The sequence below is a fragment of the Oratosquilla oratoria genome, chromosome 41 (genome assembly GCF_046742065.1).
Source record: "Oratosquilla oratoria isolate Oo_2021 chromosome 41, ASM4674206v1, whole genome shotgun sequence".
NCBI lineage: Eukaryota > Metazoa > Arthropoda > Malacostraca > Stomatopoda > Squillidae > Oratosquilla > Oratosquilla oratoria.
The window spans coordinates 8,466,742-8,486,741 of NC_134817.1; the positions used below are offsets into that span (position 1 = coordinate 8,466,742).

The 20,000-nt window shown below is 40.0% G+C and overlaps 1 protein-coding gene across 4 annotated transcripts in view; it reads right to left on the minus strand.

The window, feature by feature from the left end:
• The window catches only part of LOC143020942 (uncharacterized), a 137,806-nt gene extending 119,109 nt beyond the window's left edge, over window positions 1–18,697 (minus strand). For 3 of the 4 annotated variants that reach the window (XM_076177934.1, XM_076177933.1, XM_076177931.1), the window contains exons 1-2: window positions 18,320–18,697; window positions 9,722–9,832 (exon numbers count right to left, since the gene is read on the minus strand). In XM_076177934.1, the coding sequence (XP_076034049.1) occupies window positions 9,722–9,830 (109 nt within the window). In that variant the 5' untranslated portion in view covers window positions 9,831–9,832; window positions 18,320–18,697. Of the gene's footprint in view, window positions 1–9,721; window positions 9,855–18,319 lie in introns of all 4 variants that reach the window. The other variant, XM_076177932.1, reaches the window with a different exon arrangement.
• Between the last annotated feature and the right edge of the window lie 1,303 nt (window positions 18,698–20,000).

Here is a 20,000-nt window from a genome sequence, read left to right on the forward strand (position 1 = left end):
GTTGGCGGCCTGTTCAATCACTTTCTGATTGCGGGGTATATAGGTTTTTCTTAGCTTGAAGGAATGCATGGATTTCAGCTCCATAGCATTCCTTCAAGAATATATACCTCGCGAGGTACTGGCGGAAGTACCGAGGGCGTACACCAGGCCTCAACTGGACCGGGCAGACAACAAACACTTGACAAACGACAAGATGGCGTTCCAATCCTATGCTAGCGACTTCGTTCGTTAGTATATTTGCTTGTAGCAAGGTATTTCTTATTTTCATTTCCGCCATGATAATCGCATATTACGTTCATGTATTATAATTTACAAAATTAATATCTAATTTTTAATGCTATATCGCGTAGTTGTGCATAACTGCACAAATACCAAATGCATACTTTCAGTAACATGAACACTTAATTATAATGCAAGTACACCTGATCTCAAGCACCATTCTAGACCTTAAGGTCGTCTAAGCTGCTCGCTAGTTATTGGAACAATCATTTCACAAAGCTTAGTGGATCCAAAAATCCCTTTTTCTTTGCCACTAATGTCTAAGTCTTCTAATTTTACTCTTCTACCACTAAACAAACTAAAATAATTCTAGATGGTCTGATGCGCCGACATATCTACATTTTCTTTCATCGAGAATGATTTGATTTGATAAATTTATTACGCCTGATGGCGGCAAGCAATTTACAAAGTGAAGTCGTTACGGAGAGGTGAATGTCTTGCATTTATCGAGAAGACACATACACTTCTAAACAAGACTTCTAAACAAACCAAAAGGATGTCACATAGCGGTTTTGAAAACAGGTACGCCAGATGGGAAATTTCTTTCTATTGGTCAATATTAGCGACTCGCTTCTTTAGTGACCAATCAAAGCGCTTGTTCGTTCTCGCTTCGAGTAACTGATTTGAATCTGTCTTTGTAAATAGCTTGGCACCGAAAATTGGTTGTTATTTATGCTACGATTGGAAGGATAATTATCATCCGAATTCTTGACCACTTTTTAACACCTTAAATACAATATCGATAGACAATTTATATTAGCTGATGAACGATGAACACGTACTAAATATGCATGTATGTATATGTGTGTGTGTGTGTGTGTGTGTGTGTGTGTGTGTGTGTGTGTGTGTGTGTGTGTGTGTGTGTGTGTGTGTGTGTGTGTGTGTGTGTGTGTGATTCACACGGTATTGGATCACGTGTTAGACTCGTGATCGACAGCTATTTCCCTTCCGGAAGAGAACTTAGAGCTCATATATGACCAATCTATGGGTAATGTTGTGACTTTACACGCACACACACACACCCAAATCTCCGCCCACGAGAGTTGGAGTAACAACTCAAAGCGTAGCGATATTGAATTTTTTCAGCCCTGGGCAGGATTCGAACCCGGACCGCCGCGCCGTAGTGACAGTCTGGGACTCTACCAACTGCGCGGTTGTTTGTGTGTGTGTGTGTGTGTGTGTGTGTGTGTGTGTGTGTGTGTGTGTGTGTGTGTGTGTGTGTGTGTGTGTGTGTGTGTGCGTGGTTGTATGTGTGTGCGTGGTTGTATGTGTGTGTGTGTGTGTGTGTGTGTGTGTGTGTGTGCGTGGTTGTATGTGTATGTGTGTGTGTGTGTGTGTGTGTGTGTGTGTGTGTGTGTGTGTGTGTGTGTGTGTGTGTGTGTGTGTGTGTGTGTGGTGTGTGTGTGTGTGTGTGTGTGGTGTGTGTGGTGTGTGTGTGTGTGTGTGTGTGTGTGTGTGTGTGTGTGTGTGTGTGTGTGTGTGTGTGTGTGTGTGTGTGTGTGTGTGTGTGTGTGTGTGTGTGTGTGTGGTTGTGTTTGCATATTGTGTGTGTGTGTGTGCGTAATTGTGAGTGTTTGGTTGCGTTTCCATGTGTGTGTGCTTAATTTTGTGTGTTCGGTTGTGTGTGTGTGCGTAATTGTGAGTGTTTGGTTGCGTTTGCATGTGTGTGTGCTTAATTTTGTGTGTTCGGTTGTGTGTGTGTGTGTGTTTAATTGTGTGTGTGTGTATGTGTATGTGTATGTGTGTGTGTGTGTGTGTGTGTGTGTGAGAGAGAGAGGAGAGAGAGAGAGAGAGAGAGAGAGAGAGAGAGAGAGAGGAGAGAGAGAGAGAGAGAGAGAGAGAGAGAGAGAGAGAGAGAGAGAGAGAGAGAGAGAGAAAATGAGAGGCATAGAGAGAGAGATAAAGAGAGGGATAGAGAGAGAGAAAGGGAGAGAGAGGTGAGAGAGAGAGAGGGGGGGAGAGAGAGAGAACATAAGAACATAAGAATGGAGAAGAATGCAAGAGACCATAAGGCCTGCACTAGGCAGCTCCGTATCCATCACCACCTGTCATCCCCATCCATAAGGTTGTCTAATCGTTTCTTAAAACAACTGATAGTTTCAGCGCTTACTTCATGGTTACTAAGTCTATTCCATTCGTCGACTACCCTATTAGTAAACCAATTCTTGCCTATTTCCTTCTTAAATCTAAATTTGTCCAGTTTAAAACCATTACTGCGAGTCCTACCCTGTTGTTTTAATATGATGACCTTGTTTGCATCACCCTTGTTAAAACCTTTGATCCACTTGAACACCTCTATTAGATCACCCCGCGCTCTGCGGGGAGAGAGAGAGAGAGAGAGAGAGAGAGAGAGAGAGAGAGAGAGAGAGAGAGAGAGAGAGAGAGAGAGAGAGAGAGAGAGAGAGAGAGAGAGAGAGAGAGAGAGAGAGAGTGAGAGAGAGAAGAGAGAGGAGAGAGAGAGAGAGAGAGAGAGAGAGAGAGAGAGAGAGAGAGAGAGAGAGAGAGAGAGAGAGAGAGAGAGAGAGAGAGAGAATGTGTGTGTGTGTGTGTGTGTGTGTGTGTGTGTGTGTGTGTGTGTGTGTGTGTGTGTGTGTGTGTGTGTGTGTGTGTGTGTGTGTGTGTGTGTGTGCGTCCGCGCGCGAGGGTGTGCTTGCGTGCGTGCGTGCGTCTGTGAATATATGTGATAGATCTGTATGTTTTTCCATCAGCGCGTTGAACTAGACAGGACAAGAGTTCCCCACCCCAAGAATGAATCGTTTCCTCGACTCTCAGCCCCCACGCCCGTGATGCCTCTGCTCCTCCGTGGAATTAGCATTTTCGTGGTTTTCTAATTACAATTCAATAAAGGTTGTTTGTCATATGAGGGGGAAGAAAGATAATGGACAGAGATGAACAGATTTGCATGCATGTCATTCATTATTATATTCCCCGTGAGCATTGACTATGTAAGACAGGTTCCATGTTCTAATAATGTTCATCTTACAGGAACACCATATGAAGATATCCGTCATTGGCCCCTTCTTCATTCCAGACAACCAGGAATCGAAGAAATATTCAAGAATGAAATTGAGTTACCAAACCTTTCCACTGAAAAAATTGACGTTTCATTTCATACTCCCTCACATAAAAGATCTGACATAGGCAAATGAACAACAAAGTGAGTAACCTAAAATCAGTTCCATGCAAAGGATTGGAACAGGAGGAGAAGATTAATCACAGTCCACAAACAACTCCTGAGAAACACATACGCTTCCATAGCGTGGTTTTCAATAACCAGTAAAACATAGACATCCTAAACTATATGCAAAATAGCATTGATGAGAATAGGGCACGCCAAATGCATAACAACAGGAAACCTACACAAAGCCCTTAGAATGTGTAGCCTACAACACTTGGATACTGATTCACCATTCACCATGGTCTTGGATCACGTGTTGGACTCGTGATTGACAGTTATTAACCTCCCGGAGGAGAGCTCAGAGTTCGTATGACCAATCTATGGGTAATACTTTGACTTTACACGCACACACACACCCAACTCCCCGTAGCGCAGCGATACTGAAATTATTTCAGCTCTGGGCGGGATTCGAACCCGGAGAGTTGTAGTGGCAGGCGAGAACTCTAACCACAGCGCCACGAGGTGAGTTAGAGCTTTTGCGCTCAAATATCAAAATTAGGATATCCGGAATGGTTTTTGTCCAAAACTCTGAAGAAATCAAAAAGCAATTTTTATAAGTCGCCTCTAACTCCGATAATAAGTTCAACTGGAGTTACAAAAAACACCATATTACCATATAATGAGTCAGTCAACGCTGTTTCTAAATTATTACCCAAGGAACACTTAACTACCGCAACAGTATATTTAGAAAAATAGAACTAGTGTGGATAACAACTCTGGGGTATATAAACTACCTTGTAAAGACTGAAATGATGTGTACTGGGCAAAACAGAAAGAGACCTAACCACAAGAATCAAAGAACATAATAACTCTGTCAAATATGCTCAAGAGAATTTCGCCATGTTCCTTCATACCAGCAAGGATGATCATCTCATGGGCTTGTAAAATGCTGCTATCATTTACAAATACCATTGCAGTTTCCAGAGAAAAATAATAGAATCCTCCCTTATCAAACACTACCCAGATTCCAGCACCTCAAAAGGTCAATGGTCCCCAGACTGCATCACTTGGATGGCAGCCAATAAATTAATTACAAAGGCGACCTGACCGGATCTCACCAACTGTCAATCTTTGACCTGACCTCATCAAGGGCATGTGACGTGAGTATCCCCTTTCCCCGTTTTCTAACTGTGCGCCTTATAACTGGATTTATTCTTGTACACTAATCTGCTGAAGAGGACCACAGATAGTGGTTGAAGTATACGGATATTTTGTGCCTCTTATATCATTTCTCCGATATTGGGTTAAAAATCTTATTTTACCAATATGCGACTACGTTACGTTTCTCTAATACACACAAACACATACACACACACACACACACACACACACACACACACACATATATATATATATATATTATATATATATATATGTATAAAACAAATTAAATATAACAAGAAATGTAAATATAGTGAAATACAGACATATAGATAAGAATAAATGAATGATTGAATTAATTTATCAACTAATCGAGTAATTAATTAGATTAAAACAAATATATTGATAAATATATCAACAAACCTATTGTAAAATAAACACGAAGAACACAACTACGTTCAGGTCCCTTCCCTCCTTTTCTGTACTTTTGGGAGGTAGAAACTAATATTGAATTCTCCCAAATACGGGGGTTCTTTGATTTTCTTGATCTCTGCGCATAAATGTTTATGACAGACTTGTTTTTGTTTCTTTCTTTCTTTCAGATTAATCGACTTGGAAAATCTGTGGCTGAGAGTGAGGAAATGGGAAAGCGAGATTGGCGGATATTAAATGAAACCTAGCTGCTGCTACGTAGCAAAACTGTCGCCACACATTCCCTCACTTCGTTTGTTTTGATCACGTGACCACATCGGCTGTATGGGGACGTAAAGTAGACGAAAAAAAACGGATTTGATCAAGCTAAAGATTACATATTAAAACAGACAAAGCAAACAGGTAAAAATGAGAGAAACTGATGTATAGACGGGAGGAGAATGAGAAATTGGAAAAGAGAAAAGGTGAGAGAGAGAGAGAGAGAGAGAGAGAGAGAGAGAGAGAGAGAGAGAGAGAGAGAGAGAGAGAGAGAGAGAGAGAGAGAGAGAGAGAGAGAGAGAGGAAGTTTGTTAGGAGGCAGGTCTAGCACAAAGGCTGGGTGGGTAAATGTTTAATTGTGCACAAATACGCGATATAGTAATAGAAAATTAAGTACCAATTTTGTAGATTATAATATATCAACGTAATATGCAATTTTCTTGGCGGAAATGAAAAACAAAAAAGTTGCTAAAACAGATTTCGTAAGTAACGAAGTCGCGCCGGACGAATGATACGCCATGTTTGTTTTGATAGATGCCGACGTCAAAGAAATGAAAGAAGGATAGATTAGTCTATTCTAACCTAACCTAATCTAGTCTAGCCTAACCTAACGTGTATTTAGTACATCGGTACCTATAATTTAAGATCATCCGGATCGTCGTCGTCGTCGTCGTCGTCGTCATCACGGATGTTGGTGGCCTGTTCAATCACTCTTTCTGATTGTGGGGTATATGGGTTTTTCATAGCTTGAAGGAATGTATGGATTTCAGCTCCATAGCATTCCTTCAAGAATATATACCTCGCGAGGTACTGGCGGAAGTGCCAAGGGCGTACAACAGGTTTCAACTGGACAGGGCAGACAAACACTTGACAAACGACAAGATGGCGTTCCGATCCTATGCTAGCAACTTCGTTCGTTAGTATATTTGCTTGTAGCAAGGTATTTTTAATTTTTATTTCCGCCAAGAAAATCGCATATTACGTTCATGTATTATAATTTACAAAATTAATATTTAATTTTCTAATGCTATATCGTGTAGTTGGGCGCAACTGAACAAATACGTTGAAATGTAGGAAAATGTGGGCACGAGAGTCCCCCAAGGCAGGCGGGCGGGAAACCAAAGGGATTCACTCGCTCTGTCAAAATATTAACGTTGGGCCCTTCGAAGGTTTGAGCAGACAGTAGTGAGCAGCCATCAGAGCAAAACAGGAGCAGCCACATCGAGGGAAGTCCGAATGATGTGAGCGTAATGATGACACAAATGAGGGCATTTCAGACATTTGAAAGTGAAATGGGTACCATTTGAGTATATTCCCTCAACTAGCGGTGTAAGATAGAGTTCGTGTTGACATTTAGTGTAGCCAAGGAAGCACAGGATGAGTTTTTTTTCCTTGGTTCTGGATCTTTGCAAGCGACTGTTAAGTTGTTCTAGAGTTGACAATGCACAGGGTAGAGATAACCAGCCACTACGCCAATTAACGCGATGTTGATGATTCTTGCGACAGTAAGACAGTCCGGCAGCATAACCGTTTGGGAGCACATAAAGAACTGTCACCCCAGAACGCCCCCATGAAGAATTGTCACCCCCATGAGATCCCACCTGAAGAACTGTCACACCATACGCCGAATATCAAATATGGAATACAGATTAGGTTAGGTTAGGTTAGATTAAATTAGGTTAGGTTAGGTTAGTTTATGTTAGATTGAATGAAAGATATGATTATTGCCAACTTATGATACAAACGAAGAATCGTAAACCCAGGATGGTCCACATGAAGAATTGTCACCTTAGGATAGCCAACATGAAGAATTGTCACCCTGTCGAAGTCCGGGGTGACGATTTTTCATGTGTTCCGGTCCACACTTGTCTTGCCAGTATAAAAGGAGTCATTTGTGCTGACGCTCCTGGGTAAAAATACTGTGTCCAGAGACATAACATTGATTCCTCTAAGTTAAGAATTTGTTCATAGATTATACAATTAGAGAGAAGTCATAAGCGTAAATTATCTACATGTATACTGTATGAATTGCAAAACGAGCAATTTCCGTGTATGCAACAAACGCAAAACTTACCTTCTATATCACCACATTCAGTGGTCATGTTGATCATTATGCCGGTGTCACACTATACGGCCAGATTATGCATCCAAGTTCAATTAGCTTGATAAAATCACCTGGCGACAGCAGCCAGAACTTTATTTAATGACCACCATCTCCCCATGGTTAAAATACGGTCGTAACCTTTCGAGACACCGACCTTAGGGCTGAACTACTCTAAACATAACCTCCATACACGCGACGCTAATTTGTAAAGCCAGTCACTCACCGGGCTGATTCTCGCCCAACCGTTGTGAGTTCGTTTGCGTAGAAATGACTTCGGTTACTATTTCATGCTTTTCGAATATCCAAATGCCAAATTACTTTTGCTTCATATACTGAGTTTAGCCTCTCTTAGTTTGCTATTCAGTTTCTCAGTATATGACGCCTAGGTAATTTGATATTTGGATATTAAAAAAAAAAAAACAGAAGTTTGTAACTGAAGTCGTTTCTACCCAAACGAACTCATGACGGTTGGCGAGATCTGGCTCAGTGTAAAATGCCGGTAATACATATAAGTAAATTGGCATATCATAACATTTGTAAGCTACGCTTTCGCTTGAAATGATACTGTATGAATTTATTTACGTTTCTTTTGACAACAAATAAAGAATATTTGCATTTTATTCAATAACAAATTAATTGTATTTGCAATTAATTTGATACATATAATCATGCCTACACACGAAGAACCAGATTTATATTTTATTTCATGACACACATTCACAGTTACACTTTATTTGATAACACAAATGTGTTGTTCGCTTCATTCGATTTAATAAGTACACTTTTGTTTTTGAACCGGCAGTAGATATTTACACTGCACGTAACAGTACAATTAGATTGCGGTTCATATACCACAAAGTATTTGTGCTTAATTCAAAAGCATACCGATACGGGACTATATATTTCCCTTCATATACTAACATAGTTAACAATATTTGCATTCTGTTTAAATAACTATTTGCAATTTATTTAATAATACAAACAATCTCATTTAGAGTTACAGTACATTGACAGCACAAAATGAAAGTACATGATATATAGAATATAACCGAAATACACTATAATTGGAATCTACGGTTCTAATTTTTAGATTAACACTGTTATTTTCTCTCAAAATGGATGTACAAAAGATAACAAAAATAAGCTATAACTGGAATCTACGATCCTAATTTTTAGATTAACACTAATTTTTCCTCAGAATATTATTAATTGACTACTAATCCAAAGGTGGGGACCGCCTTAGAATGGGGACCGTTTCCCGTAGGACGCCAAAGTCACCTCGCTTTTTTTTCCGTACACCCAACCTCCACACAAACTGTGTTAATTACTTTAATGAAATAGATGCTTCGTGATTATTACATTTTTCATGAAAGAAGCTTTGAGAGGCCGCTCTAGAAGAGGGGATTAAAGGGAATAACTGCCCCCCACTTGATTCCCTCGTAAATCCGGTGATGTCTCAGATGAGCGTTTCCCATTTGAACGCTTTTCAAAAAGAAAACAATGCTAAAAAACAAATACGATCAATAAAAGTTTGGTTAGATTAGGTTAGGTTAGATTAGGTTAGGTCAGGCCTGGTTGGGTTACGTTAGGCCTGGTTAGGTTACATTAGGCTCGGCTAGGTTAAGCTAAGTTAGGTTAGGTTAGGTTTGGAAACGTCTATATGGGAAGCGCCAATTTAAGAACCGTCCAAATGTAACAAAACCAAATAGAATTCATTCTAAAACAAAGAACTACATCTGTACATTTCATCACCCAAGTACCCAAATTCGTACTTCATTTAACTCAAATAATCACAATGAGACAGATTTGACATTATATTTCTACTCATTTTATGCCATAAATAACTAAATTTTAACTTCCTTGAATTTGCGGCGAGCCATGTTTGTTGTCCCTTCAGTCTGTTAATTTGATATCACAAACGACATGTGCACATGATCTGAGCCCATGAATAATCATATCTACATTTCATTAACACAAATAGACACGTTTCCACTTTCAGCATAATGAACCACATTTCCAGTTTCCTTAATAAAACATCCAGACTTATTTTCCATTGAATACCACGGTTAACCTTTAGATTTCATTTGATAGCTCTAACAACTTCAATCAAACGTCGTAAAGTACAAAGATCTACAATTTTATTCACCCCCACTTTGCAACACAAATAACGATATTTGTAATTCATTTGCCAATACAAATAACCATGTTTGTACCTCACAAAAGCAGCATGAATAGTCTACAGTGATACAATTTGCACCAAAACGCCGTTGATGCATCATACAAACACGGCCATCCACCAAACACACACACACCACTCATCCAACACGTATGACGTCACCCGGTATCAAGGCGGCTGTACTTATACTTACGCCCACTTGCTCTTCCGGTTATAAAGAACAGCAGGGACAACACCGTCAGCAGCCATCCCGAAGCAGACGTCGTCGTTGTCGTCTTCGTCGACAGCGACGACGACATCATGGCTGAAAGAACAGGGAGGAGGCTCTGTTATGAAAGAGAATACTTTTGACATATGTTTTAATAGGCGTAAATGGTATGCTCACCGAGATGGAAAGGGATGAAAACAGTTTATTGACGCTGTTATGAAAGAGAACACTGTTGATATACGTTTTGATATACATTAATGATCACCAAGGAGAAAAGGGATAAGAACAATATTCTGGGAGACTTCAGCTTTCTTATCTTTTCTGGTGATTGCTACATGGTTCTTTTAACCTATGTTGAGAACTAACAACCCGATGAGTGTGTGTGTGTGTGTGTGTGTGTGTGTGTGTGTGTGTGTGTGTGTGTGTGTGTGTGTGTGTGTGTGTGTGTGTGTGTGTGTGTGTGTGTGTGTGTGTGTGTGTGTGTGTGTGTGTGTGTGTGCGCGCGCGTGTGTGTGTGTGATACGTCTAGTGTGGTAGCTATAAATTTGCCTTCAGTCGTCTGTTTTGCATGCACTTCTTACTTTCATCTACCACCGCTGGTTAGCCTTGGGCGAACCGTGGAGTTGCTGAGCATAAGTCTTCCCTTGCCAGTGCACAGCCTCTCCAGTTACAGACCCCTTTTGTGCATCCTCACGGTCACACACGGTATCTGGGCTTATTGCGACTCCAGGCGAAGCATAACGGGATCTCGGAGTAGTAGGAGGCCCCAGAGATGACTAGCAATGGCCCCCCCGTCACGCGGACACGCCTCGACACCGTGACAACAGCAGCACCACAGCCTTATGGGTCACCCTTGGATGGATCAAGGCTACGGGAGTAAACACCGGTTGAGAAATCTGCTGTGGTGTAACGGTAGACTGAGTACTTGATGGATTCCTGCAGCCTTATACGTTAAGCGGGCTACTGTGCTGCATCTTTCCCTCACCATCAGTCATCGTCATCATCACTACCCAAAAGTCCTACGGCGATGAAGATGGGGTGGTGGGCAGAAGCTGTGGGCGAGTCGGGGTTGAACGGTAACTCTCTACGGCAGTTCCCTGTTTGACTGAGCAATCCTTGCATTGACCACCCCAGATGGGGAGGGACTAAGAAAAGGTGGTCTAAACATTGCCCGTGTTTCTAATCTCCGAAGGATCAGCTGCAAGCCATTATGACGCTTCCTTACAAACAGTGACAATTTTAAGATTTTATTAATATCAACCTGGAACATCAGGACCCTTCTCGACTGTGACGATTGTCATGATTTCAATTGAAGGCCAATGAAAAGAACTGTTACAACATCGATATTGCAGCCCCCCCACCCCACATCCTCTCTCCAACCTACATTTGAGTAACTAGAATATGACTTTGTTTACAGAAATCTAGGTTTCTCTAAATCATTTCAACAATATATCTAACATTCGTATAGGTTTGCAATCTCCTAGCTAATAATTCAGCTTTGCAATATATAACGGAAAGATAATTTGATGTTTGGAGATTTAAACAATAAAGTATTGTAACCGAAGTCGTTTTTTACTCAAACGAACTCTCAACCGTCGTTGCTGGTAAAGCCCGCGGAAGCCCAGCGTGGTAATCCTTCAACGAAACACGTTTGGGTAAGGAAGACTCATTAACTGAGTCAGGAGAACGATATACTTTCTTCTGGAAAGGACTCCCTGAGGCCAGACGGCGACTCCATAGAGTTGGTTTTGCCACGGAAATCCTCACTCTTAGACCAAATATCTGAGGCATAAATTGGCATCAGTGAACAACTGATGTCGTGGCGGATACACATGAGAAAATGTCGATACTTGACTATCATTAGTGCTTACGCTCCTACCCTTTTAGCAGAGGCAGATTTTTTTTTTCTCTCTATAACTCTTTTAGGCGATATCAATACCAATGTTGGACGAGAGCATGGTATCTGGCCTGAAGTCCTCGGTAAGCTAGGTGTTGAGAAGGCCAATGGGAACGGCATTAGACTATGTTCAAAGCATGAACTTACCATATCATGCACCCACTTTCAGTTAAAAAAAATACAAAGCAACATGGAAACACCCACGTCCAAGCCAAGCAGATAGAAATGCGGTACTATTCACCAGAGTTATGATAGGAACCGACTGATGAACAGGACATCGTCAAGTGCCCTGCAAGATTCGTCTAGAAGATTCGGCGGCAACGACCACGACGCCATCCTTTCAAGAAACTCAACTTCAGATATTGTGCATCTTTCAGACACAAAATTGCAGAAAGTCTTTCCGTTTTACAACATGGTCAGGACCTAACAAACAAATGGGAAAACTTCCATTCTATCCTACACAGAGCAGATGTAAACACTCTCGGTTATCCCCCCTCAACCACCAGGACTGGTTAGATTAAAATGTCTCAGCTATTTACCAATTGATAGATGACAAAAGGAAGGGGCATAACTCTCTCCTGAATTACCCAAAGACCAGAGAAACAAAGTCCCGACTCATTAACATCAGAGCCGAATTTCAAAGAGCATTAAGTAAAATGAAAAATGATTGGTGGCAAACTAAGTCCAGCAAAATATAGCACTATGCCGACACTTGACAATGATTTTATGGTGCATTAAATCAGTCTACGGGACAAAAACATACAAGTCATCCAATCAGATCCTCACATGGCAACACCTTTTAAAAAACAACAATTAGGAAATCCTATCCCAATGGTCCGAGCATTTTAGCAACTTGCTTAGGTGAATTACATCGTGCCACACATGTCACTGGAACCACTTGATGAAATTCTAGAACTGGTAGATGTCCCGAGAGCTGTCAGAGACCTAAAGAATAACAAGAGTCCCGGACCAGACGGTATTCCAGCCGAAAAGTTTAAACAAGGAGGATACCTTCTGAAACAGCATATGCACGAATTGACTACTGCAAAAGGTCCCCAAATACTGAAAGATACTAACATCGTGATTATATATATATATATATATTTATATATATATATATATGCATATATATATACATACATATATATATATATGTATATATATATATGTTTATATATATATACATATATATATATATGTGTGTGTGTGTGTGTGTGTGTGTGTGTGTGTGTGTGTGTGTGTGTGTGTGTGTGTGTGTGTGTGTGTGTGTGTGTGTGTGTGTGTGTGTGTGTGTGTGTGTGTGTGTGTGTGTGTGTGTGTCTGCGTGTGTGTGTGTGCGTGTGTGTGTGTGTGTGTGTATGTGTGTATACAAAAATGAAAAAGAGAGAGAAAGAGAGAGGGAGAGAGACAGGGCAATCTGTGACAACAGTGGAGGCATTTCGCTACTGACAGTAGCTGAGAAAGTACTTGCAAAAAAAAAAAAATGCTTTCCATTCTGACTGTGCATTACACAGAAAGAAGTCTCCCGGAAAATAAACGAGGTTTCCGAAAAGACCGCAGCACCACTGATATGATTTCCTCCTTACATCAGTTACAGGAAAACTCACGGGAGCAAAGCAAAGATCTATTCACTTCCTTTATTGACCTCACAAAGGTATTTGACACCGTTAACCATAACCTCTTGTGGGCACTATTTGAGAAGATGTGAATTCCTCTGAGAGTAGATAATATAGCTTCAGTGTACAGGACCATATGCATCTCCACATTGCTGTACTGCTTAGAGACAGGGACCCTCTATAGGCATCAATTACGCACCCTGGATATATCTAACACCAGATATCTACAGAGAGTTCTAGATGTGTCACGGAAGAACAGAATTACCCGTGACAAACTACATCCCCGCACTTAGACCATCTCAGTGATACGACACTTTTGCTTATTGGATCGCCCCATAAGAATGCCAGAATATCAACTTCCCATGCAAATTTATTATACACAACTTGCGGAGGGCAGCAGATCTGCAGGAGACGCAAAGAAAAGGTACAATGACCTCTATAAGGATCTTCCCAAAAGGTACGACATCCAACCCATTGAACTGGAAATGATGGCTTCTGAAAGACCGACTTGGCAAGCTGCGTGTGGCAGCGGAGCCGACCAAAGTAGGTGAAGCCCTATCCAGAAGGAGACCAGAAATTCGTGCCCGACGACATCAGCGTGATGCAGGAGCCTGGCCTCCTGGGGAACAGCATCCATGCCACACATGGAACAAGATATGTGGCTCCTGCACAGGACTCAACAGAACATTCGATGACACAACGGTACGGTTGCTGAGTTCCATATTTCACCTTAGTGAAGTCAGATCAGCCTTGTCTTCAGTAGCTATGGAATATCTGAGGCAAGTGTGTGTGTGTGTGTGTGTGTGTGTGTGTGTGTGTGTGTGTGTGTGTGTGTGTGTGTGTGTGTGTGTGTGTGTGTGTGTGTGTGTGTGTGTGTGTGTGTGATTCACCATGGTCTTGGAGCACGTGTTGAACTCGTGGTCGACAGCTATTTCCTCCCGGAAGAGAGCTCAGAGCTCATATTTGACCGATCTATGGGTAATGCTGTGACCTTACACGCACACACACACCCAACTCCCCGCCTACGAGAGTTGGAGTAACGACTCGCAGCGCAGCGAACGCTACCACTGCGCCGTTGAGTCGTGTGTGTGTGTGTGTGTGTGTGTGTGTGTGTGTGTGTGTGTGTGTGTGTGTGTGTGTGTGTGTGTCTGTGTGTGTGTGTGTGTGTGTGTGTGTGTGTGTGTGTGTGTGTGTGTGTGTGTGTGTGTGTGTGTGTGTGTGTGTGTGTGTGTGTGTGTGTGTGTGTGTGTGTGTGTGTGTGTGTGTGTGTGTGTGTGTGTGTGTGTGTGTGTTTGTGCGTGTGTGAGTATGGATTTCTGTGTTTGACAAGCTTATATTTGATCAATTCTTTATTATTTCACTCCTTCCTACTTTTATCCAATCGCTGTTGACATCCGGAAAAACAAGTGAACGCGGACATGATACCAAGCGTCATGTATAGGATTCCGTGCAATAGTTGCACAATGGCATACTTTGGTGAATCAGCGAGAGGATCAGACAAGCAAATTTATGAAACATAAAAACGACACAAAAGCACATAGGACGTCCAATTCATTGGCAGTGCACGCGGGAAAGTTTAACCATTTACCGAACTAAGGAGATGTCGAAGTTTTACATAAAGAGTAGGATAAGTTTACAAGAAGGATTGTTGAAGTGGGTTATTTATCAACAGGAAATACTTCGACCCATCGCTGGGGATTTATCAAATTAGAAAGACATACCGGGATCTTAGTTGTACAACATGCCAGAAAATCAATTAATACTGGAGCTCCGAAAGAGAAAATTCCCTTAGGGCCGGCATCACGACCCCGTTGAGTACATAAGCACCTATCTCAATATTATTTATCGACATTCTTTATCAATTCTGATGATGTTTCTTTTATAGTGTTTGTGTTTTTTTATTATCAATGTCATTCGCCTGAAAAAATTAACATATTTTCAATAATACAAATGTACATATATACATTATACATATATACGTATACATATATACATATATATATATATAAATACATATATATATATATATACATATATATATGTATATACATATACATACATACATGTATACATGTTCACATATATATACATATAAACGTGTGCATATATACAAATACATACAAAATTGTAATACGTCTACAAAATTACCGATTTCTATCTACATATATGTAATTTACATGCTTCTTCTGGTTGCTGTACAATAATGGACAAAAATTGTATTGAGTTTTAGTTGCGAAAGGCTAACTTGTTTGCAATAACCAATAAAACTTTGTTTAAAACAGGTAATCAAAATTAATTAAATGTAAGAATGGATTTAGGTTTTCAAATGTTACAACAGATCTATTTTTCAAACTGAGGTATGTTACGGCGTTAGGTACTGGCTAGAGTAATATACAATTTTCTTTGTCGTCGTAGAACAGGTTTTTGGTTCTGTGCAACAAAACTAGTTCTGGGAAATATTAGCGCATCCTGTTTACAAAATGATACCGAAACTTACAAAAACAATAACGATTGTATGTGTTATTTGTAAAAGTACTGTAAATACACAGCAAGAAGATAACTGGATTAATGGTTTTGCTAGGGTTTGATAGGAATTTGAATTATGACACAAATGAACTTACTATCTTATTCTACAATGGTGATATTGTGTTCATAACAAACACCACTTGTGTACTTCAAAGGATAATTAACAAGTGGGACGACAAGTTAGAAAACATGGATACAAAAATACAGGTGGGGAAGACAGAAATTATAATGGTCTCCAGAGAAAGGCTTTAAACCGGAATAAACATTAAAGAGTTCCCAAAAGATTTAGTTGAAAAAAATAAAACATTTGGAAATCAACATCTGTCGTAAATGCGACATGGGATCAGAGAGAGCAAATAATCATTTTCAGCTACACCAATAAATTAAGTGTTCTATATCCACTGCTGGAAAAAAATACTTCAAGATTAAAGTTGTCGGTTACAAGACAATAATAAGTTTTGTGTTGACCTATGGCTCAGAAATCACGACAAATCTCAAAAGTCAAATACAATCGGTGGAAATGAGAATTCTACGTCTGATTAAGAGAATAAAGAAAAGACCGTGAGAGAAATGTAACTATCTAGAGCAGCGTTTCTCAACCAGGGTTCCCCGGAACCCTATAGGCCCCTACACACTGTCAGTCATGATTGCACAATATTCATGATTGCACAATATTCATGATTGCACAATATTCATGATTGCACAATATTCATGATTGCACAATATTCATGATTGCGCAAGCATATCCTGTGTGAGTGGGTGTGATTGAGTGTTTGCGCAGATGATTAAAGAATTTCCAATACGGTTTGATTTTGTAAGCTCAAACATAGTAGTTACACCATCATGAGTGATAGTTGGTGGCGATGATTGCGCCAACAGCTCAGTCTTTCCTTTGTAACCATGGCGAGTACACAGGACACTCAGGAATTTTGGAGGGAGTTCATCCAACTCCACAAACTCCAAGAGGTAAGTAATGATTGCTCAATCTTACTGATAGTGTGTGGCCCAAACACTGCTTGCACAATCTCGATGACTGTGCAATCATGATTGACAGTGTATAGGGGCCTTAAGGTTCCGCAAAAGGTCCCTAAGGGTTCCGCGAGAACAAGTGAGATAAGCTAATGCACTTTTGATTTTTCATTTTTCATTTCATATACGTAAAATAATTAAACACGCACGGCATATTCTTGGGTATTGTTATAATGTAATATAGGCATCATCCTATCTAACCTATTATTACGATGAAAATAAAATGAGAAAGATATGGTAGATTTTTTTTTTTTTTTTTTTTTTGTACAGGGGTTCTTTGAGATATGCAATTTATTTTAAAGGTTACGCAATGGTTAAAAGATTGAGAAATGCTGATATAGAGGGAGACCGTTACGAAGCCAATACTACTGTTTACGGGAAGATAATATGGAAATTATACGGACATAAGACGAGGATGGACGTGGAGAATCTGGACACAGAAGGAAATAAGAGCCGAGGGAAAGAGAGAGAGAGAGAGAGAGAGAGAGAGAGAGAGAGAGAGAGAGAGAGAGAGAGAGAGAGAGAGAGAGAGAGAGAGAGAGAGAGAGAGAGAGAGAGAGAGAGAGAGAGAGAGAGAGAGAGAGAGAGAGAGAGAGAGAGAGAGAGAGAGAAAGAGAGAGAGGTACAGGGATCAAATGTAATGGGGAAGTTTTACGAGGCACTATAACTGACATGGAACCTGGAGTATAACTGGAGAAAAGTGAGAAAACAGCTTTCGCCCAGCTCGTTCCAGTTTGAGATTGCGTTACACATGCACATATGTCAGATAAACTACATTCACGATCGTTTTCTCGAATGCAATAGTCAATAGGAATATGTCTATCGCAGGGGCTCGTTCTAGATGTTTCCAAACCTTCGCAAAAATGAGGTTCCTTTTTCTGAACAAGATCCAATTATAGTAACCAAAACAAAATTCATATAGTAGTGCTGCCATGGAAGACAGGTTAATAGCGACAGTCTAAACTCCTATCAATATGGTAACGTTTTCTACGCTGAATGAAGGCTTTAGTTAAAATGACATTTGCAAAGACCCTCACTGCAGAGAGGGAGTAACCGTTTTCGTTTGTATGTACATATTTTTCATACGTGTTTCGAAAGCCGGACAAAAGAAAACGGGATCGTCTGCAGAGGGCAAGTGCAAAAAGAAAAGAATAGACAGCATACCCAGCAGCCTACTAAGAAATATTACGAGAAAGGAAGATATTTTGATTAGGTAAACACAGATGAAACATAAAGTAAACAATATATTCGATTTAGATATAGATCAAACAAATTTATTAAGTTCTTTTCTCCCAAAGAATGCCACCTGTCAGAAAACAGATGGCTTACCCAATTGAATGCCCGCAATCCTAGCCACATAGCCACGCACAGTCGCACAAGGTAACTGTATAAATTTTCTTTTCTTTTTCAACCATCTAAGTGATTTTTTTCCTGGTAATCTAAGAAGGATATTACGTCATGATGACAAAATAATTTCTCTGTTTGATACTGTAAGTGAAAAAAACAAACTCTTACCTTTGTTTTTCAAATTGTTTGTTTTCCAAAGAAAAACATGTACTCTGTCTCCTAGAATACCTTCCTTTACGAAGTCCCCTTACTTAGTCACTTTCGAACTAAGAATCACAGTTTTCTAAAAAAAAAAAATAAAGGACAACACTTTTCTGAAGTTTCCACAGATATCACGAAAAACAATGATTGTTACATCAGCTAGTTCGAAGCATGAAACATTATTTTGTGAGAGCGTCTTATCGCCAGGAATAATATAACGATGAATTTCGTAAACGTAAGTTCATCGACCACTGTATGTATACTAAATTCTGTTCTATGTCAGTATGGTTGGGATTCTCGCGACGTAACCTTTAGAAAGACTCAGTTGGAACTGACGACTCATCCTTTAGACTGCTCAGCCCAGTTTGTACTGGCCAACCCTTGATAAGCATTGCGTATGTGTCTGTAACTGTGTGTGCGCTTGTGTGTACATGTTCATTAGTGTTTTGTGTGATTCTCCATGGTCTTGGATCATGTATTGGACTAGTGATCAACAGCTGTTATTTTCCCGGATGAGAGCTCAGAGGTCATATATGGCCCGATCAACAGGTAGTGTTGTGACCTCACCCGTACACACTAACACACACATACACACACGCGCGCGCGCACATACACACACACACACACACATACACACACACACACACACGCACACACACACACATACACACACACACACACATACACACACACACACACACACACACACACACACACACACACACACACACATACACACACACACACACAGTGTATGTATAATTTGGCTCTGTTTTGATTTTTCTTTATCTTATCTAGTATAATATTTTTACCTACTCTCAAGTGATTGTTTTTTTTCTTCTTCTTTACATTGGCTGTTCTATTTATATATATTTTTTCCTATGAACGATGTTTAGAGGATTTTTGTAACTTGTTTCGTGTGTTACAAATGAAGATTGGGATCCAAAACTATCCCCTCAGGGCTTTTAACTCTACTTCTTTTAATCTTCACTTTTAATCTTTTAATCCTTAGCTGTTTTACTGTAATCTGGAATTTTACTCTACTATGCACTCCTATTTTTAGCTACTCTATCTGATTTGTCATGCACGTCTTCTCGGCTTGAGAAACTGTAACAAGTCTTCTATTTATCAGTCGTATTAATCGCAGATTTTAATCGACGGTAATTTTCTTTCTTTATGCTTTTTTTGGGGGGGTTAGCGCAACCCTTTTTTGAGTATCTTTTGCTACGTGTATCATAGGTAAGAGAACTTCCGGTGGTATTCTTAGAAAAAAAAATTTCCTTATATAAATCTTTTATAAATCATTGGAAGGGAAAGATTTATATAAGGAAAGAACTTTTCTTTAAGAATACCACCGTGAGAGTCTTACGATGATATTCTTAAAAAAACTTTCCTTATGTAAACCTTATATAGATCCTTGAAAAGGAAAGATTTATATAAGGAAAGAATTTTTTAAGAATACTACCGTAAGAATCTTACGATGGTATTCTTAAAAAAAATTCTTTCCTTATATAAATATTTTCCTTCCAAGGATTTATGTAAGATTTGTATAAGGAAAGATATCTTTTTCAGAATACCATCGTTCGATTCGTCATCTAGACCCATGGTTCTCAACCGGGATCCACGAAAAAAAAAAAAAAAAATGAGA